The 27,658-nt window shown below is 42.0% G+C and overlaps 1 protein-coding gene across 12 annotated transcripts in view; it reads right to left on the bottom strand.

Moving 5' to 3' along the window:
- Positions 1 to 27,658, bottom strand: part of FHIT (fragile histidine triad diadenosine triphosphatase) — a 772,226-nt gene that overhangs the window by 538,894 nt on the left and 205,674 nt on the right. Inside the window, exon 1 of one of the 12 annotated variants that reach the window (XM_090022425.1) lies at positions 22,379 to 22,401. The exons of the other annotated variants lie outside the window; for them this stretch is intronic. Coding sequence (XP_089878551.1) covers positions 22,379 to 22,395 — 17 coding nt within the window. The 5' untranslated portion in view covers positions 22,396 to 22,401. Of the gene's footprint in view, positions 1 to 22,378; positions 22,402 to 27,658 lie in introns of those variants that run through there. 12 annotated transcript variants of the gene reach the window in all.

Below are 27,658 nucleotides of genomic sequence, written 5' to 3'. Positions count from 1 at the left end.
TTTTTTCATCAACGACATTGGGACCTGGCTCCAAATCTGAAAGCGGGTGGGAGAAGTGGATTTTTATATTACACACACACACAAGCTCAGATTTGGCCCACACAAATGAAATGGCAAACTTTCACTGAGGTAAGTGAGCGAAGATTTTAGCCCTGTCGTTTTTAACTGTCACATTTCTCTACATACCTAAGTATTTGTGTACTGTTCCTCACCATGGCTTCTAGATAGCTTATCAATCCCAGGATGTACACACAAGGGATGGAAACAGACACTGCCTGACATCTTATTTGCACCACCATAAACATTTTTATGGTGGCACAAATGCTGAGCAAATAGACATTGATACCTTTGGTTGTGCCACATGAAAGGAAAATCACTGAAGCAACCAAAAGTGGTAATAGACTGCTATTTTATTGCAGAGTATATCTATTACCTCTGTGGTGGAAAAGAACAAGCAGGCTGAGATGGGGACAGGTCTAGCTGAGGGGGGGAACTGGGGAAGATCACATCGCCCCTTGGCCCACACCACCAAGGGACAAGGGATGATGTGCGTTTCACCCAATGAAGTCGATCACTTGTGCCACACAACGGCAGTTTCTACCCAAAGATCTGTCTCTCTCCTCTTCGAAAATCTCAGGGGAAAATCAGTTCTGCCTGCTTACACAGTGGAGAAAATTAGTGAAAGCATTGGCTTGTCTATTCACTGCATGAAAGCACTGCATGTCCTTGCTCATTCTCTTCTTTTGCAGATCAGCAGTTGAGTGTGTCCAATGCCTACAAAGAGTCTCCTTATGCCTGATGAAGGGTGTTTGGACCCGAAAGCTTGCAAAGAACTTCTGTCCAACTATTTAGTTGGTCTAATAAAAGATATCACATCGACCCAAAGAACCTCATCTGCCTATGTCCTTGGACCAGCACAGTTACTACCAACAACGCTGCAGTGCCTAGAAAGCTACTTAAAAAGCTTTGATCATCAAGAGAGAGTCATACTGCTGGTAGCAGGAGTCAGCCCCGTTTAGGCCCTAGTATCAAGACTTAGTATTCAACAAGAAGACAAGAGAGAGAGCTGAGAGGTCCATGTACTCTAAGCCGAGCACCTGATGTTGAGAAAGCAGACTTATACCAGAAGCCCCAGTTCGTTCCCAGTTTGAGTGGTGCAGTAAGTAATCCACAGTTGCATGAATCCCTTAAGACAGGTCCACACGAACAAGGTAGGGACAACCTAGCTGCAGCCTGAACAAACCACTCGAGCACCTATTATTCCTTGGACGGACAGCTAGGAGAATGGCTTCTGCCTGGAAGAGCCCCTGAACATTTGTTTTCTTGATAATTGCAAGGCAAAAAACACTGACAGATGATGATATTACAGTGCCGGCTTATGCTGCAATACATTTACCACCTCCACCATCACCACTCATTACCAGGTTAGCTTTAGTCGGTAGCTCTTTGTCATCCTCGCGAGGTCAAGCCTACAGCTACACTGTAAAAATCAAAACAGGAGAAAAAAAAAATGTAAGTGCTGAACTGTCTCAAGCAGTGGGGCAGCTGGGAGAGGATGCTGTTTGCTTTCCACAGCCTTTGCTAGACAGTCATCCAATTAGTGAAACAGAATCGCGCCTTAGTACTTTGTAACAGCAGCTATACATTTCCAAGCAGAAATACACTGAGCAGATGTTGGCCCAAAAGGAATCACTTTAAAAACTGTCTCAGCAAAGTCCCTACTTCTTAGGTGGGTGAAAGAGGAGGAACATTTGCTTGCAGCATACTAACGGTAAAGGATGAGGAACAAGTGGAAAGGGATGGAGAAGAAGCTAACAACCTTATACCCATATAGGGAAAGATATTAAAAAGTTAAAATGAATTATGAATTCTGTCTAAACATGAAAGCAAATAAATGTACTTCTGATAGTCTGGGATGCTCTTTCCCATCCAACTAAAGAGCCCTCTGGGTTTTCTAACTGCACAGTGCATCTCCTCTTCATGTTTTTGTTCGAAGTCCGTGAACAGAAGCTTGAGCAAAAGAGTCCTTTCAAGCCAAAACCACAGACAGCTTCTCTCGGCTATTCTCTCTCCATTTACAGCCCGAAAAGCACCGCAGGACTGTCTTGCCAGGTTACCTTAACAGCAGTGACATTAGGTTGTCAAGAATGTTCTACGGTTGTAGGATGTCAGCACCCTCACAAAAAGGCTCTTATTTTAATTCTGGTGATATAGCCTCAAAGAGCTTTTACCAAAGAGAGAGAAATTACAGTAAGTGAAGAGCAGGTTGAGCGGTAAGTGGAGAAAGCCTGCCTGACCATCTAGAAAACTGGTATTTTCTACACTGCCAGCCAACTGGACACTGGAGGATCCCCACAGGTAAGACCATAGGAAACAGTCACGCAAAGGGCTAAGGAAGTTGCAGAAAGTGAAAACAGTTAGATTGAAAATGCAAACAACACCAATCTCTATCAGATGCATCTTGCAGAAGAGACTTGGGCATGGCCTTTGCGACGACGATAACAATACCAGCAGCGATACAAGTCTTTCCGATATGGATGTTGGGACCTCGCATTAACGACTGCTAGTACTCTCCTGGAAGTGCTTCCGGAGTCTATCATGTCTGTGGTTCTATGTAAAAAACTGAACTTTTAGAAACCAGGAATTTACAAATCTGCTTAAGGCAGCGACGCACAGTATTTGGACCAGGACATTTCTCAGAGCTGGTCTAGCCTGAGCAGGAAGACAAGCATGGCAAGGATGTTGGCCCAGTGTTGCCGACACAAAGCATTTGGCAAGTCTGTGAACAGCCTACGGTAGCTGCATTAATCTCAGACCAACCCTCTTTTGCTGGCTTGCATCCCAGTAGTGCCCAGAGCCCTAAAGAGAGGATGAGCCCCACTGCAGAAAGCACCATACAAAGACTGGAAGGGAGTTCTGCTGGGAGGAGCTTACAGTCTAAGATGGGAAGAAAAAATGGATATAAATGATAATGCTCTTTCCTCCTCCTCCTCCCCACAAAGCTGTCCCTCCTGCCTCTCTCCTAGACACAGTCTCTATGTTCCACATTCCTGCTCAGTCCCCGTGCCCTTCGTCTGTTCTCACTCCTCCCCACAAACCCACCCCCCAAAAGAGCATCTCCCACTCAGCCCATAAGCACAACCCACAAATCACGTTACCTTTTTATCTGGACTGAATCAAAACTTTTGAAACTTTGGCCTAAAAGTGGCCTCTAATTGCACGTGTGCAACTTTCCACAGACTTCAGTCTGATGGCCCAGACAGCAGAAACCAGACTGGTGCCACTTGGAAAATTTACTTCTTGACATCAGCTGTAATGTGATTTGTATTATCAGGGAAAAGTAGCCACCAGGCTCCAAATCTACTTAACTACCTTTAATGACAATATCTTATTGGCACGCAACAGATAAAAACCGGGCCCAATGCAAGCGGAAGTTTGCAAGCCTGCTTAAAGTTCGAGTACTGCAGCGAGATGATTCCTTGTCACAAGATGGCTAATATATGGCACCCAACCCCCTATTTATTGGTATTACTAGCACAAACTGTGGTAAAGTATATCAAAGATGCCACTGGTCCTAAACTACAAATGTATAAATGAATACAGATTCTCACACACACACACACACACACACACACACACACACACACACACACAGATAGGGCTGTGCAAAGTGGGCCCTATTCAATTTGGATTCGGCCTGAATCAGGGACAGTGATTCGATTTGTTGATTCGGATCACTGTCCCTGCAGGGGGGGAGCCCTCCATGTGCTCGCCAGGGAACTTCCAGTCCACTTCTGGGTCTGCCGGGGAGCGTGCTGGGGCCCCTCTGTGCCCCCCCGGCTCAACAATCAGCCACAGGGAAACCCCGGGTGCCCCCCCCCAGACCCTCACTGAGCCGGAAGGGGGGGCGGTCTCCACGTACTCCCCGATGGACCAGGAAGTGTTTTTGGTCCACTTCCAGGTCTGCTGCCCCCCGCGCTCCTGTGGGATGCTGCATCTGCCCCAGCACTGCAATGTTCAGAGCCCCTGCTACCTAGAGGTACGGAGAAAATACATTTAAAGCTGTCTCTATGTCTGAATCACTCCAAATCGATTCGGAGAGATTCAAGGGTCCTCCAATTCAATTCAGATTGAGAGATTTGGTCACCAAATCGGGCCAAATTGAATCAGGGACCAAAGCTTCGCACAACCCTAATAGATAGATATCCATCTATAGACATCTATATGGATATATAGGTATCTGGAGATCTATATCTAGATATATCGCAAAACTGTCATTAAAATCAGCATCTACACAGCACAGATTAACATTTATTTAAATTATTTCATATCCTATACTCTTCAGGGAAGGCATTATAATAGCGACCTCCATATCAAACAACAAACCTTGGCCAAAGTGCATTAAGCACAGGAAATGCCTTGACACTGATTCTTCAGAAAAGGTGCATAAGGCAATCAACTGTATCTTGTTTCACAGATGAAATAAAGGTTTCTGTTTGGTTTCGTTTTATTCTGACTCGATTATTTATAATGGTATGTACATCTACTCCAGTCACTCTGAGCATATTTAACATGAACAATACAAAAGTTCTTTTTACATGCTTATTCTTCAACCTTTTGACCGCATAGACTGGATATACACACTAGCTGGATATACAATTTATTTTAATGATAGACGAGTATAAAGGAGAATGAAAAATATCATTAGTCTGTCTTTGATTTTTAAAGAATTACAATCAAATGCAGAGAAACAAGCAGTTCTCAGAAAAGAAAAGCATGAATAGCATGAAGATGCAAATGTTGCAGAGGGTATTATACCCAAATTAACTAAATTACCTCTCCATTTTATTCTTCTATGTTGTCGCCAGGTAGAGAAGTGTAGGTGTCAAAAAACAGTAGACAGAACTCCATCTATTACTGTCGTTTTCATAAAGCTGATCCCCCTAGGGAACACTTCAATACTTCTATAAACAACACCCTGCTATGACCATTCAATAATCACAAAGAGACGTTAATATTTGTTTTGGAAAATGCTGCAAAATAAAAACTTATTAGAACAGGAAGAAGCAGAGCCTTTACATCTGCATTGTCCCACAGATCTTATTCTGAGGTCTGGTGATATATCAAATCAATGTTTCATGATGCACGTACCGTTCAGGGTCTTTGTGACCAAGTAGAACAGTATAAAATGAATGCTGTTGACAGGTGAAAAATAATAACCTCTAGCAGAACACCACGAACAAGCTGTCCCTTACAAACGTCGACCAAACCTGTATTCAGGGCAGGACAAATTAGCAGTAGATATAGTATACTTTAATCTGGATTGAAAAACTGCACAGTCTAAGTGTCAATGTGGCAATGACATGCTTCATTTTAGCAAGAATTTTTAATTCTCTTGCTTATAGTAAAAAATGATGGATTCAATTAATTGTACACTAGGATTTGGCACAGTGATCTATACATTGACAACACCCACATTGTGTCTTTAAATTACACTACACAATACTTAGGAAAGATATGCAGTTGGCTCAATCCTGATGTCAGTGCCTTCAGTGGAAGCCAGCCTGGGCTCTTACGGATGGCGTCAGCATTCAAATAGGAGCTGACGTGCTGTTCACCTACCACCTCATGCAACCCATGTAGTTTCAGGTCTAGCAGCAGAGCACATGGCACACAAACCCATGTGATGCATCACCAAAAGCCGTCTCTGCCGGTGCAAAATGAGGAACAAAACTTTAAATCTCCTCAGTGTTCTGCTGAATTTGCTGGAGTTCTTCCTCCTCTTATTTTATTTATTTTTTTTAAACTCAAAAGATTAAAAAAAAAACCAACCCCCAAATCTTCACAAACAAAAGACGAATATAAATTAGTGAGTGAAGCAAACTAGGAAGTCACACAAGTGTGGCATTTACATCTCATCATACTTAAGAATTAATCAGGCTGCTGAAATCAGTCTCCGAGAACGTGCTGCCAAGAGACGCCTAGTATATGAAAGAAAGCTCTCTGAACATCATCACTGCCCTACCTTACCTCCAAAGGGTTATGTCCCCATCTATAACATGCTACAGGATCATTTTAGACTATTTAAGAAGACGTAAGAGGACTTACAGAAACAGACTCACAGCTACCATGCAGGATGACTCAATCCCAGCAAAACAATGCTGGATATAATAAACGACAACGGATTTTGTCCTCTCACTGGGGCAAGATTATATAAATGAAGTCCAGGTTATCAACTGTACAAAAACTTCATGGGAGCCTGTGTGGCTCTGGTGTGTACCGCTCCATAACACTATAGACCATCAGCTACTCTCCATGCATTTGACATGAGTGTCACGGTCCTGGGCAACACTTTACGTGACACCAGGAATGGCCATATCCTTCTTTCACCTTTTTTTTTTTGGAAAGCCAGGTCTTGCCGAACTCACAAAAGAAGAGAATGCCAAGAATGACACAAAGCTGGAGAAATACTGTCTAGTGGGGAGTGGAGAAAGGTATAAAAGATGCCCAGAAGAGTAGCAGACATGGGGGGAAAGGTAGGCCAAATGCATCCCAGATTATGTGTGTGGAGGGCGGGTGGCTGTTCATCCCCAGAGCACTTTTCTAGCTGTATGACACCATGTATGATGCTGAAAGGCTCGTCTCAGTAACGGGAAATTTCCTTTGTCACCATTTCTTCTCCAGCTCCTGGACCTGGTGCTTTGGAGTATTAGCTTCATGAAAGCAACTACTTTTATAAATCAAGCCTTTCTATTACTCTCAATTTCCTACTGAATTGGGTGCCAAATTTGCACCACATTTTCCCCTTACCACCTTGAAAGAAATGCAGTGGTGGTGCCTTTTCTGGCTTCAGAGGAACATTAACTATTATGTACGACTACCTGAGAAGCTCAAATCTTACATCTCTTTCTCTTGCTTTATAGCCCTTATGGCTCGGCAGTCCAGTTGTCGCAGATTCAACTGCAATGGATATATTGTTCGTTATTTAAGGAGTTTGGGTTTCTGTAAGGCTACCATGCAGGATGACCCAATCCCATGCAAAAAAAAATAAAATGAATGCCACAGTCATCCATTCTGTGGCCTTTTATACATGGAACAGTGGAAATTAAAATGTAAACTTTATGAACAGATTATAAAATGCGAACACAAAGTACACAAATGGCCCCTATTAATGAATCTGCATTTTTATTTCTACCACCTCATCTTTCTTTTGATCTTTATAACAATATACAGAGATTACCATTGGCAGGGTTCCTTACAATGATGCTCTCACAAAGGAGACAGATGCTTCAATCACATTAGCCAGTTAAATGGTTCCGCATGGATACAAAAAATCTGTCTTTGAAGCATTAGATAAAGAGGCAAGATACTAGGTTGCTCTGTATCAGAAGAGGGACAGAATGGAAAACAACAAGCTGAGAAATATTAGTACAGATATTTTTTAGATCCCATCTGGAACGATCCGTGCAGTTCTGGTCACTCTCCTACAAGAAGGGTATTTTTGGTCTTGAAGAAAAGCTGGCACAGAAAGAAACCAGGTCTTGAAAAATTTAAGAGACCTGTCAATGGGAATGGGACTTACCGGCATTTCTATATCAAGGCAGGAGAGAGACCTCGCAGCAAATCCAAGGAGAATTGTCAAATTATTTAAAGAATGGGCAAGATCGAGAGACATTTTTCACGCTAGTAAGGAGTTACAGAATCTAAACACCCAATATGTAACAACAATATATTGTGGGAAGAATCAATTCCTAGAACCACTTCACTCCAAAAGATTATGTGATATGGCATTGGGCAGCCAACAAAACACTGTTTCAGTGGTCCGGTCCTGTTGAAAGATGGAGCTAAGAGGCACCGGGACAGAAGAAAAAGCCGAATAGGGCAGAATGGACTTTTTCCTGTTGCAATATGTCTTGTTTCTTCTACTTCCCCCCAGACCACAATAGGCGCATCCTAATGCAGACACCAATCAAACCACAGGCAAGTCACACATTACAAAACAAGTCAGCACAGCTCATTTTGCACGGCCAGCCTTACAGTGTACAGGACCCCAAGCAAGAAGCATTGTTGACTGCGGAGAATTGGCAATCACAAGTGCATGCTGGTAATTACAGAAGCAAAATTGTGCTTTGTTGCTAACACAATATGAAATAATGAGCGAAAAGATGTATTTCTGTTCATACTGTAGGGCAGCTGGGACAGTCAGACTAAGTTCCTTTCCCCTTTGGCTCTGCTGCCAGCAGAAGGGAAATAAAGCCAGAGGCCATTGATGCAGTATGGACCCCGATGCTTAAGGCTGGCGTTTCCCTTATTATCAACGAGGGTTCGCTGATCTGGTCGCCAAGAGGTTCGTTGTTTGTATGCATTTCTGCATCTTTGACAGCTCGGGGAGTCTCAAGAGATGCTGATGGTTAAAGTCACTTCCACCCTCTTGTCAAACAGGGTGACTACAGCTCGGTCCCTTCATTGTAGACCTTGCCCCAGAAAGTCATGCCTGCTGACCACCAAAGCCAGAGAGCTGCATGACCTGGAGCTAGTCTTAATGACTGCTTGGAAGGGAGACCTGGTGCAAAATGCTTCTCCCTGCTTATCAGGCAGAGCAGGAAGCAGACACTCTCTGAATCAATTCTCCGGAGGCTGCAGTAGCTTCCTATGCATTTTCATCTGTTACTCAGCGTGCAGATGCTGATTGATAAAGGACCTGCCAGTTTTGGTTCTGGCCACCTGAGAACTGTGATCTGTGTCCCTGTCACCCAAGAACCGGGGCCAGGCCTCTGCACTGGGTGCCCTGTGACTCTGCAGGTGGGGTGGAGGGGGTTATATCTAGGAAGCCCCAAACAGAAGCAGGGCTCAATTTTGCTAGGGGCTGCACAAACCAAAAAGAACCACTCTAACTAGATGAAGACAAGAAAAGGATGCCACTTTCCAGAAATCTGTATTAGAACGATGACGGCCTTTTAAAAAGAAGCTGGAATTGGCTTGCAAAGCAGCCTTCAGGTTCAGCATACCTGCCAGTCTTTTTTTCCCTCGTGGGTGGCATTAAATTGTGGTATACCGATTAATGAGATATGAGACTGGGAAGCAGTTAGTTAACATTGCACATATTTTTATTTATAAGCTCCCATGTCCAAAAACCTTGATTGCTGCTTTTCTAAATAAATTAAAGGGGGTAAAAAAAACAGATTTCACCTTTAGAGGCCATGGTGGGGAGAAAACTCATAGAACATAGCAAGTTTTAGTCTTCCAAGATTTTTCCCTGGGAAAGAAAAAGTCAATTCCCAGTTTTAAGTTAAGCTTATCAAAGGGCAAGGAAACAAATGGTATATGCATAACCTAGCTCAGCTCAGTTTTTCATGCACTCCACACACAAGGGTCAGATCCTGCACCCAAAGCAAGTTAGAGTGTGCAGGCCCTCAGGACCAGTAGGGCTTGATAAAAATGGAATTTCTGCTCATAAATATATAACTAAGTCAAGTCAGGAGTTATCTGTCTATAAAAGGGCTCTCAAAATGCCTGGAGCAACTGAGAATGCAAACTGGTTGACAAATGTGGGAAGTGTTTCCTTAGCCTGCTACACGTAGCTATTTGATCAGTTTGACTTGGATTTAATTTCTTAACATCATAGGGATACCTCTGCTTTTATAAACGAGCCTTTGCTGCATATGTTACTACTGTTAAGTGCAAGACACAGCAGTCCCTACCTTTAAGCCAGCTTTGCTGCTGGTTGAGGTGCTCATGCTCTGCGTTTGAAACGCAGTATTTGGATGAGCTCATTCACTGCCAGCATAATCCAGTTGCGACGCTCTTTGGGAAGCTATTAAAAGGAATGGGCTATGCTATGACTGCTCGTGCTGTTTTATTTCCTCCCTTTGTTTGCACAAGTATCAAACTAAAGATGGGATAATTGTCAACGGAGTGCACACCCAAAAGCGCGCAAACGGAGGAAACAACCCTTCCCTTTAGAAAGCTCTGTTATGCTGTCAGGCTGCACCGGACCTGAATCCCACTAGTGGCCAAGGAAATGGCAAAAGAAAGAAAGAAAAATCACCAAGGTCCACACAAACTGCTAGTGGGGTATGTTGGTAGCAAAGTTTCCAGGGTATATGTGTTGTTTCACAAACACATTCAGCATTTTACCATAAATTATTTGCTATAACCATCTCATTTGGGCCATTGTTTTTAATTGTGGTAGTTAATTTAAATTGCTTTCGAACAGATTTCCAGCATCCATCAGACTTCACGCTAACAAACATATTAGTTTACTCATTAAAAGTAAAGGCTTAATGTCAGGGATTTAAACCCTAATGGACAAAGGGATTCATCTGCCACCCCAGCTTTAAAAAAGTGACATCCATCCATTCTTGACTTTTCTGTTAATATAATAGTATATTGGTCCCAAAACAACTCAAAGCAAACTATTTAAGTACTAACAGCTTTAAAACATGGCTGCTAAATGTAGCCAAGTTTCCAAACTCCAACCAAAACTAAAATTTATTACAAGTAAATGAAGGGTATTTTTGGAAAACAAACAGATTCTTTTTCTTTAAACTTCTGGTATCAAGTCCCATTGGTAACTTAAACAGAACTTTTTCAGAAAATGTCTAGTTTATACCATAAAAATGTGTGTACAGACGTGTATGCATGCAGTCACACACAGAAAAACACACCACGTCATATACTCTATAATTTGAAACAAAAGCCAGGCTTTTGACATTGTCTAATGCAAGAATCAGTTTTCAAGAACAACTATAAGAAAATGTTGAATAAATAGCTCTTATTCTAATACTAGCCACAGTCTGCTGTTCTAATTAATTATTTTGGAAGTATAATTGCTAATGTGAAAGTGTAATGAACGGAAGGTATTTAATATATTTGCATCTGTCTTTTATTAAAACTTACCAGCAGGAAATAAGGAGGTACCAAGTGACCCTTCAACTCTCAGCACACCAGAAGTCAACTTTCAGCTGCCCATGGACCACAAAAACCTCTGCTCAGTGGTCTGACTGCATGACACGGTTATTATTAGGTTACCAATGAGATGGGGAAAAACAAGCAGTCATTAAATCATTTTCCCTGAAAGATGCACAGTCTCGCAGGCTAAAATTCCAGAGAAACCAAATCACTCAAGCAACTTATCATGCTAAATAATTTTATGACCATCCCTCATCTTCCGTCATTCAAAATCCCAGGCCAATGGGATACACATTCTCAAAACATTTAGTGAAGCATAGAACTGGTACAACCGGAGACCGAGGCTCTTTCAAGGGCGACTGCCTCAAAGATACGATAGCCTAGACCAAGAAAACCTATTTATTAGAAAAGCAAACAAACAAAAACCCAAGCTTTCTCAGCACCATGACACCCTATTTCCCTTATTAACCCTGACAGTAAAACATTATCCAAGTTTATAGCCCAGAGGCTTAAAATGTATATGTCAAATTTAACAAACCTTGACCAAATGTGTTTCATCAAACATTGTAGGCCCTTTAGTAACGTGAAGCTCTGGAAAGTTGCATGTTATTCCCAGTCAACCACACAACATGACTTTATTATTGCAAACGCCCAAAAAGTCCCTTCAATTTAGCAGAACACAGCTATGGCGGGACAGCTCACAATACAAATCGTCACTAACTTAATTCACATCTTTCCCATAACCCAGTTTGGAATTACACAGATTTACCCTTTCAGGAATTTTAGCAGAAAAATAAGCTCTTCCCCTGATGGTCAACAAGGAGATCGTCCTACCATAACCAGTCGCCACATCGCATCCTTTGTAACCAGAATTTTCTGCATATTCTCCAGTGTAACGCTATCTTCCTCCACTTAAAATGGGCCCCCCAAAGATATGCTTCTAGGTCCCTTTAGTTCATCCCACTTTGTTTCCAAGGTGCAATGCCAAAAGCAGCTCAGTGGAAATCGGCTCCATTTTAAGAGAATCATTTGGGTGGAAAAAGCTCAATTGAACATAAAAATCAAAGACAGGGAAGAAGATCAGATTTAGGGAGCAACAGGCCAACAGAGTTCATAAATGATTCTTCTCCATCCGGTCAGTACGCACTGCTCTCAACCGCTGCTCCAAATGTATCATTTTAATAGTTTTTGACAATACTTCACACATGGAATCACCAATTACCTGATAAAATGGAGTGGATTTGAGGAGGTTCAAGATACAAAATCCATGACCTCACATCTGAATGTTACCGTTCAGATCCTTCATGTGACACCACCAATTGGAGTTGCTATAGCAACTTCTGTCCAAGACACTCAAAGTATTTTTCGAAACACTTAGCAAAATAAGCCTTACAACCTCCTTGTCAGGTAGATAAGTATTATCATCTGCTTTTCACAGATGGGTTAAATGGAGGCAAAGAGTTATAAATGATTTGCTAAGGTCACACAGAGACAGAAGGAGAGCCAAGACTAGTACTTAAAAATCTTGTACTCCTACCTAAAAGACACTCTTTCAACTTTCTGGGAAAAAGATAATGTAGACAATCAGATATTACAGACCAAGAAGCATGAGTTAAATTTGATCAATAATTTGTGACTCAATATTTTGTAACCTTCTTGCTTTAAACAGTTGAGAGAGAGTAAGATAAATCAACCTACCCATGACTTCTGAAGGTCACAACTGCTTAAACGATAAACATTTATGGTCTAAATTTTCCAAAGTCAGAACTTAATTTGGGTGCCCAAATAGATTTGAGAGAACAGGTGCTCAGTGGTTCAAAAAACTACTGACCTATTTTAATACATCTTCGTTCTTCTAATATGCATCAAGTTGGGTACTTTCCCTATTCCTTCCCCAAGCACAAAAAGTCATAAATTCACTTCTGAAAATATAGAACATTTTTCCTATAATGAAGTGCAAAAAGCTGAATTAATACAAGGATAAAGTTGAAGAGGTACTAGCATAGGAAGAAAAGTCAAGAAATGGATAAGCTATATTGATATGGATATCAATATTTTCTTAGCCAGATCTTGTATATTTTATGGCAATATAAGGAAATAAATGATGGAATTTTGTTCAAACTCCAGCTACCTTTGGAGAACACAATGCAAGCAACACTTCAGTCCCAAAAGCTTCATGTTTAGGAAAGTTTTAAGTTAATTAAAAATTGATCTAAAACTTCTTCACATTGGTGGCTACCAGGTGTTGCCATCCACATTGCACTTTCATAACCATGTTCAGGATTCACAAGCCATATGCAGCTGGAGAATCTTAAATGAGATCTTAAAATGAGGCCAAGTACAAAGGGAAAATTGGTAAGTACTTTTAAAGTGATGAACATAAAAATTGAGCAATTTGTCACATGTATTTTCACTTGCGTACTTCAAGGCATGGCAAGGACATACTGGCGAAGGCTGCCACAATGCAGGCCAGCACTCTGCTCTTCAGTACAAAGTTGATCCTCTTCATTTCAAGACTAGGCCCTAAAACAAAACTCTCTTCAAAAGCCAGTGAAGTAAATGGGAGTTTCGTCTGAGCACTTACCCCAAGACCAAGAACAGGGCCCAGGAGAGAAATGTCAGCACTCGGACTAAGTGAAGCCCCAAAGCTCGGTGGAAGACAGATCTGCAGACCAGGGGCTTTTAAATGTTAAGATTCACATTTCCTGAGAAATCAAATGCAGAACAACCTCCAAACATTAATGAAATGCTGGGCTGAAATACCAAGGGCTCAGATTCAGTTAATCCCCAAAATTAATCTTGCTCCCACAATGTTAACTCTGCCACCTGGCTCACGTACAGCATTTTCTACTGTCTTCTTTGTTACGCGCCAACATTAATGCCTTTTTTAATCAGCAATGGGGCCGAGTTAATATTGTACAAGCAACCTTCACCTAGGGGATTCCTTGACTTGAGTAATGCTTAAACTTTAACGTAGCATTAACACCTTATACTGTAAAGGTTGCAACAGCTCTCTCCTCTCCCTCGCCCCTGTTTTCTATCCTGGGGACCAGACTTCCTGGAAGTGGCAAGGCTGCTTTATCGTTCTTCCATCAGAAACACCAAAAGACGCAGGAAACAACTTTGCAGTCTGTTTTAATCTGTGTTTGGAAATCTGGATGCACTAAGCACCTTGTGAGAACACACAGCAAACCAGAAACCAAAAAAACCCGAGAATGAGGCTAGCTCACTTAGCCTTGTGTCTCCTTGCTTTGGTAAGGCTACAATTTTCCAATTTAGTATGGGACTTATCCCTTAAGAGAAGCCTGTACATTAAAATCTTAATACTCCTTATATTTTTAACCAAGATACAGAAGGGCCAAATAGAAAAGCCGGAGTAACTATGGCAAAGGAATAATTTGATAAGACTAATCCTACCTGAAGGCGATAGAAGCAGATTATGACTTCTTGGCAGATCCTGTCAGGATTTTTTCCCCTTCCTTTAATGGTCAGAGAAATATTTTCTATATATAAATTTGGACCAAGCAGTAGATGCATTATGGGCAACAGGAGATAAGCAAGACTGTAGTTCTGCAGAGAGGAAAACTCACAAGGGATATCAAAAGCATCTGGCACCATTTTTAAGTTCTCTAAGTTAATTTTATTAACTGAAAACTGGCCAATTTTTTGATTAATGCATGAAAAACTGGGAAGCAATGAGCCCAGGGCCACAGTCAACAGACAGACACCGCACCGTCTGCTTTCAGGGGAGTTTAACTTTCTGCTGAGCAGTCATTCCCCTCCTGTGGAAGTCCCCCAGTGACCGACTTAGAAAGCATCAGCAAAAGATTCACTAGTTAATGCAATTAACAATGGGGACAAACTTCTCAAGCTTCTCGGATCTTACGCAGTACAGTAGAAAAGGCCAAAGGGAAAATCAAAGCAAAAAAAAAAAAGGATCATCCTTGCTGCTTTGCAGCCGGGTAGAAACACTAGACAAGCAACACGTTAGTTGCCCTCCCACCTGCCAGGAAAAGCTCCCCTTCCACTTGGCTGCGGGGGCAAGAGCTGCGATCTGCATCCCGGTCACACCACGGCTGAGCTACGCTAGTCTCGACCCAGCACTTCCACCCCCCGCTGCTCAAACCTTAACACGCGCAACGCTCAAGCACCACCTCCTGTTGAGCAGGATTGCCAGGCAAGAGCACGTCACACGCGATCTGGCCCCCCCCCTTCGCCTTTCGTCGGCTTCCCCATTCAGTTCAGGCTCTGCAGGTCCTCGCTGTGGTCACACTGCCTCTCTCCGCAGGACCCCTGGGGCAACCGAACTCGCCACAGGCGCTGCATTACCTCGAGCAACATTTCTATGAATCAGAAGTGGCTCCCCTGGGAAAAGTTCACTTAACAACTCTTCCCAGTGACTCCACGTGCCCTGGCCTGCCTCAACATCCTTATAAACCCAACAGCGAGGGTTTGTCCTATGGCCCCGCATCAAGCTCCCAGCATTTGCACAGCTCTGCTAGTGATAATAATGAACAGGCGCGGTGCGCTTGATACGTCTGCCGGTTTGGCACCTGTCAGGATCGCGAGAGGCAGGAGCAGAGGAGGAAGACTACTGACCTTTCAATCTGCAATCTGCTCCATCCTCCTATGCAGGCAGAGCCAGTCCAACACCTCGGTCTCTCCGTCTGCTTTCCTGTCCTTGGTCCTTCCACCTGCCCATCTTTCTCATGAAGTCCTGCCAGACAAAACCTGCCGTGCGGCTCTTGGCAGCGGAGTCATTAAGTACCCCGTTATAATAAAAGGCACAAGGCATAAAAATGCTACTGATTTTAACAAAGCAAGCCAGCCTATGCCCTGGAGAGGTACTGAAAACTGGCATCCTCAGAAGCCGAAAACAAAATATCAGGTAAAAATACTTATCTCTGTACCACTGGAAACCAGCCCACAACGCATGGGATCCACCAGCAGGTCCTGGAGAGCAAACGTAGAGCAACTGCGCTCTCAGGGAGAAAGACTCAAAGGACAAAGTGAAAACCGAGCCTCTAAATGGAAAGGACTGCCACAGTGACATTTCCCAAGGTGCACATTCATAACACAATGAAACCGCTTTATAAAACATGCTTGGGTTGACCATGTGCTTCCAACACACTGCAGTTGTAAAAAGATACTAAACCACCAAAGTCTAATGAGATGGAAACACCTTTAACTATAACCGCTTTACTGAGACCTAATTAGTCAAGGGACAGCATCAATTTCCAATGCTAGCAAGCTTGCTTTCTTTTGTTTTTTTAAAGAAAGGGTTTCAGGTATTATACTCGCCTCCAATCGCCCCTGCTAATCAGCATTTTTACAATTATATACGTACCTATTTTTAAAAGCATCCTGCCACTGATGAACAAAAGGTTGCCAAACACTGAGGTTGCCAAAGCCCAAAAAACTGTCAAAGGCACAAAAGTAAATAAAACTGAACTAACAGTTTCAGTTTTTCCCTCCTAGTCCCTTTCAGCTCTAACGAGTCCTATATTATGCCTTAACAGCACGTGATACTTGAAACAACAGGAGGCAAACACTTTCAACCAGAAATGCAATTTCTGAGGTTATGGTATCCCCTTAAAGCAACTTCTGCTCAAATAAGGGAGAAAAAGCATGTTGCGATGGGTTGCTTTATCATTCATTTTTAAGAGACAAATGTTACTTCTCCGAGATCTTGGCTTTAAAGTTTTCTCTGCAGTTGGCAGCCAATTCTCCTTGGCTACAAAGGAGACCTCATCACTAATGCTCTCCCCTAATAAGGTAACATCTGGTGATACAATTACATTGATCATCTGATTTCAATTGCATTTGTGGAATGAAGACTCAGATATCAGTGAGTGATTTTTACCTCCCCATTATGCTTTATTATGTACTAACATAGCAATCAAAACGGGGAAAGGAGCACTCACTTGCAAGTCATGCAGGTATATTTAAATACCACCTAGTTTCTCTTTAATAAACATGCAGTGATTGGATAATTAAGTCTCTTGCTACATTTGCCGGCTGCTTAGGATTTTTTTTCCTCCCCCTTAAACGGATGTAAAAAACTGTCTACGTGAGAAAACTACTGAACTGCTGCACTGACAGATACACTGTGCTTTTATGACAGCAAAATTCCTCTTAAGGAGAGAGAGAGGAGAAATGAGCATTGATAAACTGCAGTATTTCAGTCCTAACCCACTGCAGAATTAGATACCACGCAGACTAGCCCCGGCATTTAAAAAAGTGCATTTGCTCCCCACCCCACCTCCAAAAAAGCCTCAAACCACCTTACCACGCCGAACTAGCACTTGGAAGAAACACATTCCTGGCTAAAGCTCAAGACCAGTGGTGCTCCATGGACCACATTCAACCTTCGAGACCACATCATCCAACCTGCAGGTCTCTCCATACGTCTGAAGCACTGGCGGCGATGATTGCCACTCCCCTGCTGTGAAATGACTGGGCTCACGGGGGTCCTGGGGACCAGATGATGTGGACCTGTACAGAGGAGCGCACTGGCATGCGGTGAGGCTGCTTCGTGGGGTCGCTTCACAACCGGATCTAGTGCAAAGCATCTGGCCACTGTGAGAGGCCAGATCCACCACTTGTCTGCCCAGAAGAGTCACTGTCCTAGACTGACGGACCTACCAGAAAACACAGTCTAGCATCTCCCTCACAAAATTCACCATAACTATAATCACAACTGATACCAAAAACAGATAGAGTAACTATCTGGAAAAGTCATTTGCATACCCCACTAATTACCCATAATAAATTATGTATTTCTTGTGTATTTGCTTGGAAAGATTATTAATATCTTGTTTTGTAGATTCATTAATACTGCATTAAAATAAGCAGATTATCACTGTTAATAAACGGTTCTTTGGATTAGGGGTATTGTGCAGCGAAAACAGAATTGACAAAACCACTGCACTGTTACAGAAAAAATACAGAACATAATTGGTATTCCACTTTGCATATGTGATTGCTGCCATAGTATAATAAAGACTTAACTGATCAACAAGAGTTAGGATATGACCATTTGACCTCACTGCAATTACCATACTTTGGAAAGAAAGGGCACTGCTCAATTCCGCTTCTAAATACCTAAACACATGCTAATGAATGTGCAGACAGTCTGGATAGAAGGCCACAGAATGCTATGTTGATAATAGTATTGTGTTCACACAACAAGACCAAACTATTAATGTCTGTGACATAAAAGATGCTCATAGTGGGTTGATGATAACACTGTGATTCAGCCATATTCAGCTGAGCCATTCTTCCCTTTTGTTCATGTGCCGTTTCCTTCTAATGGAAGGAGCAGGTTTTTTAAACATTTCTTCCACCCAATCATGGACTGTAGTAAAGCTAACTAAAGAATATTCCAAGTGCTAGAATCCAAATTAAATTGTCTTATATTTAATTATGCAAGACCATGAGATCTTCAGATCACGTGAAGGTAGGGCTGGAAGGGACCTCAGCGGTCATCTAGTCCAGTCCCCCGTTCAAGGCAGGATCATCTCTGACTACACCACTCCAGGCAAGCGTCTGTCCAACCTACTCTTGAAAATTTCCAGGGATGGAGATTGCATATTTTCTCTAGGTAATCCCTTCCAAAACTTGACCACCCTCATCATTAAAAATCCTCCTAATCTACCTAAATTTCTTCTACTGCAGCTTGAGGCCATTGCTCCTAGTCCTGTCCTTTACAGCCACAGAGAAAAACCCACCTCTGTCCTCTCTGTAATTGCCCTTCAAGTATTTGAAGCCTGTTATCACCTCCTCTCCCCTCAATCTCCTCTGTCTTCTCTTCTCCAGACTAAATAACCCTAGCTCTTTCAGCCTTTCCTCATAAGTCTTGCTTCCCACACCTCTAATCATTCTTGTTGCTCTCCACTGGATTTTCCCATCTGCCCACATCTTTCTTGAAGTGTGGGGCCTGAAACTGGACACACAGCTCTGGGTAAGGCCTCTCCAGTAGTGGATAGAGCAAGTGACACTCCTGTTAATACAACCCAGTGCACTGTGGCCCTTCTTTGCAACAGGAGCTCACCGTTAGCTCATATTCAGCTTACAGTCTACTGTAACCTCCATGTCGTACTCTGCAGTACTGCAGCCTAGCCAGTCATTCCCCAGCCTGCATCTGTGCATGCAAGTGTTTCATCCCCAGTACAGTACTTTGCATTTGGCCTTGTTGAATTTCTTCTCATTGCCTGAGGACCATTTTTCAAGTCCATCCAGGCCACTCTGGATCCTATCCTTACCCTCCAAAGTGTCTGCAGTTCCACCCATCTTGGTGCCATCTGCAAACCCACTAGGTGTTCATTTGATCCTACCATCCAAAGCATTAATGAAAGTATTAAACAATGCTGAACCCAGGACAGAGCCCTGGGGAACCCCGCTTGATACCTCCCTCCCAGCTAGACATTAAGCCTTGATGACTATTCATTGAGCATTTTGATACCACCAGTTACGTATCCATTTTAGAGTGCTTTTGTCTGGTCTGTATTTCCTTAACTTACTAATGAGAAAGTCATGGGAGAGGGTATCAAATCCTTGCTAAAGTCAAAGCATATGACTCCAGCTGCTCTCCCCTCATCCACAGAGTCTCTCACCTTGGAACATAAGTAAATCCTGGTGGCCAGGTGTGACTTGCTCTTGGTGAATCCATACTGCTCGCTCCTACACTGATGAGTATAGGCAAAAGTATGTTCTGGTCTATAGCCTCAGCTTACTGCCAACACTAACGATATGTCACAAGGAGTCAACAAGCAAGCATTTATTATATCCACATCGTCAGAAGAAGCAAACACTTCAGCACTCTTATGTATTATGTCTCAGCCATTGCTCTCATCTTGAAATATAAGAACTATAAGAAATGTCTAGTAAAAAATGTCTTGTTGCCAGCTGATTTATTACCAGCTTAACATACCCATACCTGAAGCCTTACCATTTTACCCCGAGTTTGGGCCTTTCATACATAACATGTTAACAAAGGTGAGATTTTTAAATGTATTGCTTTCCACCATCAGGAAGTGTCTACAGTTACCAACATCAGTGGTATTTTCACAAACAAATTTAAATACTTACCAAATCATTACACCTTCTCTTTTATCACAGGGCCTGTTACTCAGCAGCAGAAATGAGGTTTCCTTCTTGAAAATACTTACCACAACAGAGCAAAAAAGTACCACCCCGTGAAAGTTTGTTCCACTCATTTAAGAATAATCACCACCATCACTATTCAGATAAGCTTATCAAAACACCTTACAAAAACTGATTAAACTTCATAATACCTATACAGGCCACGTGGCACATCAGACCAGTAGGAAAACAGATTCCAAAAGGTCCAGTCACTTGCTCATGATCACATGTACAGGGAATATTTCACGGCACATTGTTGTGTTAAACTCTTAGGGGGACCCAGCCGCGATCTTGGGTGTAACTTTAGCACGAGAGGACAACTCGAGGTCCTGTATGGCACGACCAGGCTTCCAAAGAGGACGTCTAATTTTCCGAACAGACCGAAGTGGGGGACACTGAAATGGCACTCAGGAAGGGGCACAAAAAAGGTTGGCCCTGCTGATTTACACAGTAGTTCATTCAGAAAGTGCTTATGGTACCTAATCCTAACAGCCTCTAGTCCCCTGCAGAAAGCAAGCAGAAGCACACATTTTCTCAATAAAGTGACAAAGCAATAAAGTTTCTCTCAGATTTTAGTAAGGTATCAAATCAGACTAAGCCCTGGGGTAATTCCACTTATTGCAGTGGTTTCATATCAGGCAAAGACGTGACTGTTTGGACTTGTGTTTACAGGTAACAATACCAAACTAGCATTTGCTTCTTTTTTTTCTTTTCTTTTTTTTTAATTGAAAATTCATGCCCCTCACACTAATTGGAGAAAGTGTTGGGGAAGAAATCATGCAACCTGCCTTAGAAATGATATTCCCCAAGGCTGTTAATTTTCGCCTGCCTAAAGCAAACCCAGTACACAAGAGAGCAAACTATAAAAGATAAATGTTTCTCTTTATGCAAAGGGAGCTCACAATGAGTAATAAAAGGATATCAATTATTCACAGAGCTTCTCAGCAGTTTGGAGTTTCGAGACCAAAATTTGATAAATAGGATGCTACATGGGCTTCAGACAAAGAGCAAAAGATTGACTTGTGAAATGCAGGTAACCCTGAGTACAGAGCGAAGACCAGGATGGGTAGACTGGTACCAACTGGGAACTAAGGAGGATTGCTTGTCTAATATTTTCATCAATACAGACATCTTGCCAAAGCATCATTTCCAGGACTGAAAACTCTAACACTGGAAGCCAGTGAATAGCTAATAGCCCGTTTCTTCATTCCAAGAAGTACTGCCTGCAAGAGGTTTCGTTTCTGGGAAGGTTGTGAAACCACAACTGGCCCCTTGCCTCCTTAGTCTGAAGTGGATGTACTTACTGCATTGACTGCCGAGTACTTGAAGAGAGTCAATTCTGCATATCCCATGGCTTATCTCTAGCTAAGTGAAGTTTTAAAGTTACAAACCTTAAGTTAAGATACAACCCCCACCCCCATTTTGTGTATTATGTGCAATACCGCATTAAATTGAAAACACCTTTCTCCTCCCTTACTTTGTTTTTAGCCAAGGAAAGGGAAAGGAAAGAAATACGACAAGTAGAAGCACAGCCAAATGTGTTTCAAAATGTTTAATGAGACCCCTGAGACCGTAAATATCAGCTGACCAATAAAGTAAACCTTTTACAGGAACGCAGGTAACTTTTTATTCTTGAAGGATAAATCTAACCCCGGACACACACAAAAAATAGGAAGACTGAAATTAAATATGGCTTTTCTTCAAGCCGTTTCCTTCATTCTGTCACCTACCTCTGTATCTCGTGGACCGTGGGCATACACCCCGAAAAGTACCCATGGAGGGTCTATGAATCCACGAATGGTTTCCAGCACTGGACTGTGCCACACAAAACATTGTGGCCTGAAAGAGGATCAAAAAGGGAGAGAACTCCAGAGGTATAAGGAAAAAAGAGAAAAGAAAAGCAAGTTCAAAGCAAGTACCTTTAATTGGTAACATTTTGAAAAGATCCGAAAACAAAGCCAAGCCACTTTAGAGATTTCAAAATGCACATTTGCTCTGTATTCAGTTCAGGCAGCCGTCACAGCCACGGTAAGATTATTTATGACAGCTCTCAGCGATACAAGGCCCATTGGCTTTGCAAGCCTTAACTACGCAAGAACCAAATCCATTGGGAATGAGTCAACTTCCTGTCCCTTGAGGATGAACTTCTACAAAGAGGGTCATCCAAAACCTCGTCCCCACAAAAACTGGGGAATATTAATGACTTATAAACATCCACGCGATATACCACATTGCCTAAATCAGTGAGGGGGCCAATCTTTTGTGCAGGCATGTCGCAAATTAAGCCCCAGACCCTCCCCGACAGCCACTCTGAGCCGCTCACCTTACCCGATCCACCATTCTGCTTTCTGCTCCCGACCCAATCTGTTGCTCTCCTTTCTGTGCCCTCTGCTGCCTTTCCCCTCCAAGATCTGCCACGTGCCACATTCAGAGACTGCGCAATGCTGCTTGAGGCAGATGTGCCACAGGTTGGCCACCCCGGCCTAAACCACAGAAAAAATTAAGAAAAAGGAGGACTTTGTATTTTTTTTCCACTAAGATCAAGAGGGGAAAAAAGGTTATTAAAAGTTTATGAATTGTTTAGACAAAGCCAAATGATTGTGAATACAGTTCCAAATGATGAATCCATTTATATGGGGAATGAGACCATCCCAACACGAAACCAATTTCCAGACATGGTTGCAGCAAATCCAATGGTTCAAGAGTTAACATAAACCACTGCAGCGTTCTTGTAGAAGAAGCAGTCTTTCTGATGCACTTCAGACTGCAAACCTTTATGTTTAGAAGCTAATTCAGACTAGAATCTGGAATTTAATAACCTCCCCTCATGCAGTTGAAGAATATCTGAAGTAAAAAGTCTTCCTCCTAAATTAACTTTGAAATTTTGCTATGCAAACTAATATAATATCTAGTCAGATATGCTGATCTTACCTTGAAGGAAATTAATTGCTTGATTCTTCCTGTTAATATTATCCTGATACTGATAAAATTTCCCTAGGCAGTGCTGGATTGAGCGACATCCAGGGCACCTCTAACAAGCTAGCATGTAGAAAAAAACTACATGAGAATTGCCAGCAGGGAAACATAACTCCCCCCCTCCCCCCATCTCAACTGATTAAATACTTCTAAATATTTGTCAATGGGGAGGGGGTTCTTCTTTTGCAGCTTGATCCAAAGCCTACTGAATTCAACGTGAGTCTTTCCACTGATTTCACTGTGCTAGGACTGGGTTTCACGTATACAGAGACTGTAACATGGGATTTTTCAGAAGTGACTGGGCACAAGATGCAGAAGGAGCCCACAAGTCGGGCAGTGCAGTGTCTGGATGCCGTGTCTCTGCAGTAGAATCACTGGTGATAGATGCCTCTAAAGGGCGACCCAAGAAACGTGGACACCAAAGGGGGAGATGCCTACAGCTACCTAATAGGAAACACAAGGCATGAAGGCCAATCTAAAGTCCTGACCCTGGACAGAGGTGAAGCATCTAACTCAGGGTGGTAAAGGTAATAGCTGCATACACTTGGGATCTGGAGCCTAAAACTCATTCCTCCAAGAAAGCGCCTGCAAGCATCCTTTAGAAGAAGAGGAGCCAAGGCCACTCTTTTTCAACACATCTGGAAGAGACAGCAGAGCCAGTGGTCCTCCATTGCTTGAAGGGATTCAAACCCACAACTGGCTGGAGGCTTTACTGGAAGCTGGGCTAACTGGAGTCATGGGGCCAGACAGAGAGCAAGGCAGGCATCTGGGTGGTCCTGCAGTCTGATTCTTTCCATCTGGTGTGAAGTGAGCATCGCCCTCTCCACCTGCTCTGACCATGGAGGCTGTGTTTAGTGCTGATCCCAAGGTGGTCAGCATACGTAAGAACACATCTGCCATCATTTGGGTGGCAGACCAAGGCACACGTATTGCTGGCATGTGTCAAACTTCCGGGTCCAACAAGCGACGCTTGGTGAGCAGAGGTGCCTCCAGGGTCAGGTAGCCACCAGACAAATAGCCGTTTGGAATCCAGGTGGATATTAGGCCTGGGTTAGTCCTGTTTTAGGCACCCAAGTTTTTCTGATTAGGCATTTGGGAGACAAAAACAGGGTACTCCTCTGACTGTAGCATGACCCACTTCAAGAACAGTTCTCCAAAAAAGCCAAAATCATCAGTAAGACAGATGACCATCTGTTGTCAATTAAAATGCACAAAGGGAAAAGTACTTTTGGAAAACAGTCTTTGATCAAAAACAGAAAAAAAAACCACCCCAAAACCCAGTTAAGCTCTAGTATGATGTAGTGGGTTTATTGCCGCTGGATGTTTATTTAAAGGGAGCAATAAAGGATCGAAGAACTCAAAGGGCACAAGGCAAAGGGACAAATTACCATGAGGGAGGAGTTAACAGGATGTCAGTGACTTGCCCATGGGTGTACACTTACCCATGGTACACTACCCAGAGGTAAGCTGCTGCAGGTTAATTTTACTATGGAGCAAAAAAGTGCATACGACCAGTTATTCTGCAGTGGCTGGCACTGTAAAATCCTCCCCTCATTTACTTTGTGGGCATTTGGTTGCATGCCCATCTGCCAAGACAACCATGTGGACAAACTCGTATATATTTCCACAGAACGACAACCCAGGGGAGACTTTGTAGAAAGAGAAATTGGTGCTTAAAAAGGATCCAAGGAGACTGCTAAAAAGAATTTTGTGGGTTGCCAATGAGTGAAGAAGTTATCAAAGCAATAAGGTTGATAGAAAAGAAACTTAAAGACTTCAGCTTTGAAATGACTCAGATCTCCTGACACTATAGCACCTTCCAATAGGTTGTTGTACCAAATGTTGAAGTTCAGTATTTGCTAACTACTACCGCTGCATATTGCAAGCAGGCAATAAGGAAATATCTGAGGCTAATTACAGGAAAACCTCCTGTTTTAAGAACAAAATGTTATAAATACGCAACTTTTTTTTGTAAAAGAATCATAAACAGTCTTTTTTTTATTCTAAAGTACGTTCGCTAGTGCCTAAGGTACTCCTCACAAGGCACCCCTGCTCTGTGCATCCCAACCCTCGGATCTGTACCAGGCTCATAGTAGCCAATGCAACTTTTGTACTTCCCAGTCTTTACATTTGCACAAATCTAATGAAAGCAGGTTTCAATATGTAGCTCCAGTTCCTTTCATTTCTCTCCCTAAAGTAAATAAAATATGTTATTACTATGCAATAAAGACAATGGGTAGACGTATCAAGGTCTTTTCTTATCAACAAAATAGTCGTAATGCCTTCATATAAAGGTAAACTACCCAGTACTGCACTGCAGAAATACCACATAACAATGACTGCCCATTTACACCAAGACATTTCTCCTTTCTGGAATGAAGCACTGGGAAGAAAAGTGATCTACATATGTTATTTAAAAAAAAAATTCTCTCTGCCTCGCTGTCCAATTAATCATAATTTGTATGTTTGGCAATCTTCAATAACAGTAATATTCAAAATAATTAATGCCTTGTACAGATTTTTCACATACTAAATGCTATCTATATATTGCTTTTCCAGTTGGTAGCCAACATTTAAAAAAGCCATTTAATTTATTAACACCTACCAAGAGTCCTACATATTGACAATGATGTTGGAAACTTTTTCTCCCTCATCTGTTAAAACATTTGGAGATGAGGGGCATTCAATCTGAAATTAATTTAATAATTTATTTCAGTGGACATGTTCATGACTCACAGAAGGCTGCTAGTTAACTATATTCATTTGCAGAAGAAAGCAATATAGGACAAAAGTTTCACACTGACTAATCTAATACAGGACACTGGATTCAAGGACGTGTCTATATTGTCCAAGGACAGATATAAATTAAGTCCTCAATGCAAGCAAGGTGACGCACACTGAAGATCGGAAGGCTGTACTGAAGCCGATTCTCTGTTCATAGCATTGCAACAATCCTGAAAGTTGAAGAGGAAATTGTCACCCGTCCACTTAAGGCCAGAGCCACCAAGAGTTAAACGGAAAGATAAGTGAAGTAGAAGACAGGTTAACCTTTAGCAGCAGTGCGTGGGAGGACCCCACAGCACTTGGTTGCAAGGGAAGGATATAAGGTCACCTTGTTTCTTTCCCTGGAACAGCAGACATGTATTTAATTAGCTTTAAATAACAGAAAACATCAGAATCTATTCCCATTAATGTCAGGGGCAAACTGACCCTAGTGGCTTTGTTGTTGATCCTAATAACAATACTATAATTATAGAAAATAATAATAATCCTTAGCACTTACATGGCTCTTTTCATCCATTGACTAATTAATGTCTAATTTAGTTTGAGAAGTAATACATTTCTGTCCTTGGGGGGAGGCGGGGGGGGGGAAATCTGAGGTCCAGAAGCAAAGATTTGCAGATTTGTTCTAGATATTTACATATTTTAAGGTAATTTCCCAGGAGAATCTTGTTCCAAAAAAACAAAGAAAAGTTTGAAGGAACCCTCACTGTAAAAATGAAAGGAGTATAAATCATAGGAAATGGTAATGATATCATTCATTCTCAAAACAAATACTATGGATAACAGCTGCCAAAAATTCAAATGTATGTAAATTATTTTGACTTGGGATTCTTTTTAATTTGTATTTGCAACTCACAAAAAGTGAAAAATTAATCTGAAATCGTATTTCCAAAATGGATTCCTCTCCAGTATGTAAAAACTGTGCTTCATAGGTATAACAACAAAAATGATTAATGACCCCTGACATTAGAATTTAAAATGTCCTTCATGCAAATACACTGGTTCCTAGATTCTTTTGTAATACAATAGCAAGCAGGAATTAGAATTGCAAAAAAGCAAAAGGAGCTACATGGAAATTACACAATGAAGTAGTTTCATTGTAATATTGAGAGAGGAATATGAAATGAATACAAGATAACACTGATAGACGAACCGAGCAAGACTTCCCCCCTAAAACTATCCATTCATTTAGACTATACTCATTGCAAAACGGGGAATAAAAGATCAAATTCTCTGATTTCATCTGGTCAGCAACAGCTTAAACAGCAAGAAAGTGATTAATTTTAGTCAGAAAATAAAGGTTTATTCTTCAAAGGGATATTGTCAGATGAAATCTGTCCTGTGATTTACATATTATAAAAATCAGCTTTTACATAAACTATGACACATTAAAAAACCAAAATAAATATTAAACACAGAACTGGTCCTTCCTTTTCAGGTTCTCAGCATCAGCACGGCTGTGCTCTAATAGTCCGTGATGGAGCAGAAGTGAAAGCTCAGAGTATTTCATTTCCCAAATTCCAAGGAACAGAAAGCAAAGCCAACCATTTGTTTAAAAACTGACTCAACCATATTTTAAAATTGTTATAGAATAATCTGCTGTTTGTACATCATTAAAACAATTTTAAAGGCTAGTGATTGCGGGTGTATCTAGAGACCTCAGGGAGTAGAGACCACTGAGCAACACCGTGCAAATGCCAAGTCAAGATGCTCCTGGTCCCAAACGCCATGGGGCCCAACAAAGCACGCTGCTACTTCGGGTCAGTCGTGACCACAAGCATTGGCAGGATCACGACATATTTAAAGAGCCTGAATTTTAACCCATCTCCCTTTTTCCAGTCTG

Source organism: Crocodylus siamensis, chromosome 11, assembly GCF_052110815.1.
Source record: "Crocodylus siamensis isolate JL-2025a chromosome 11, ASM5211081v1, whole genome shotgun sequence".
Taxonomy (NCBI): domain Eukaryota; kingdom Metazoa; phylum Chordata; order Crocodylia; family Crocodylidae; genus Crocodylus; species Crocodylus siamensis.
This window is presented reverse-complemented; position numbering and strand designations above follow the sequence as displayed.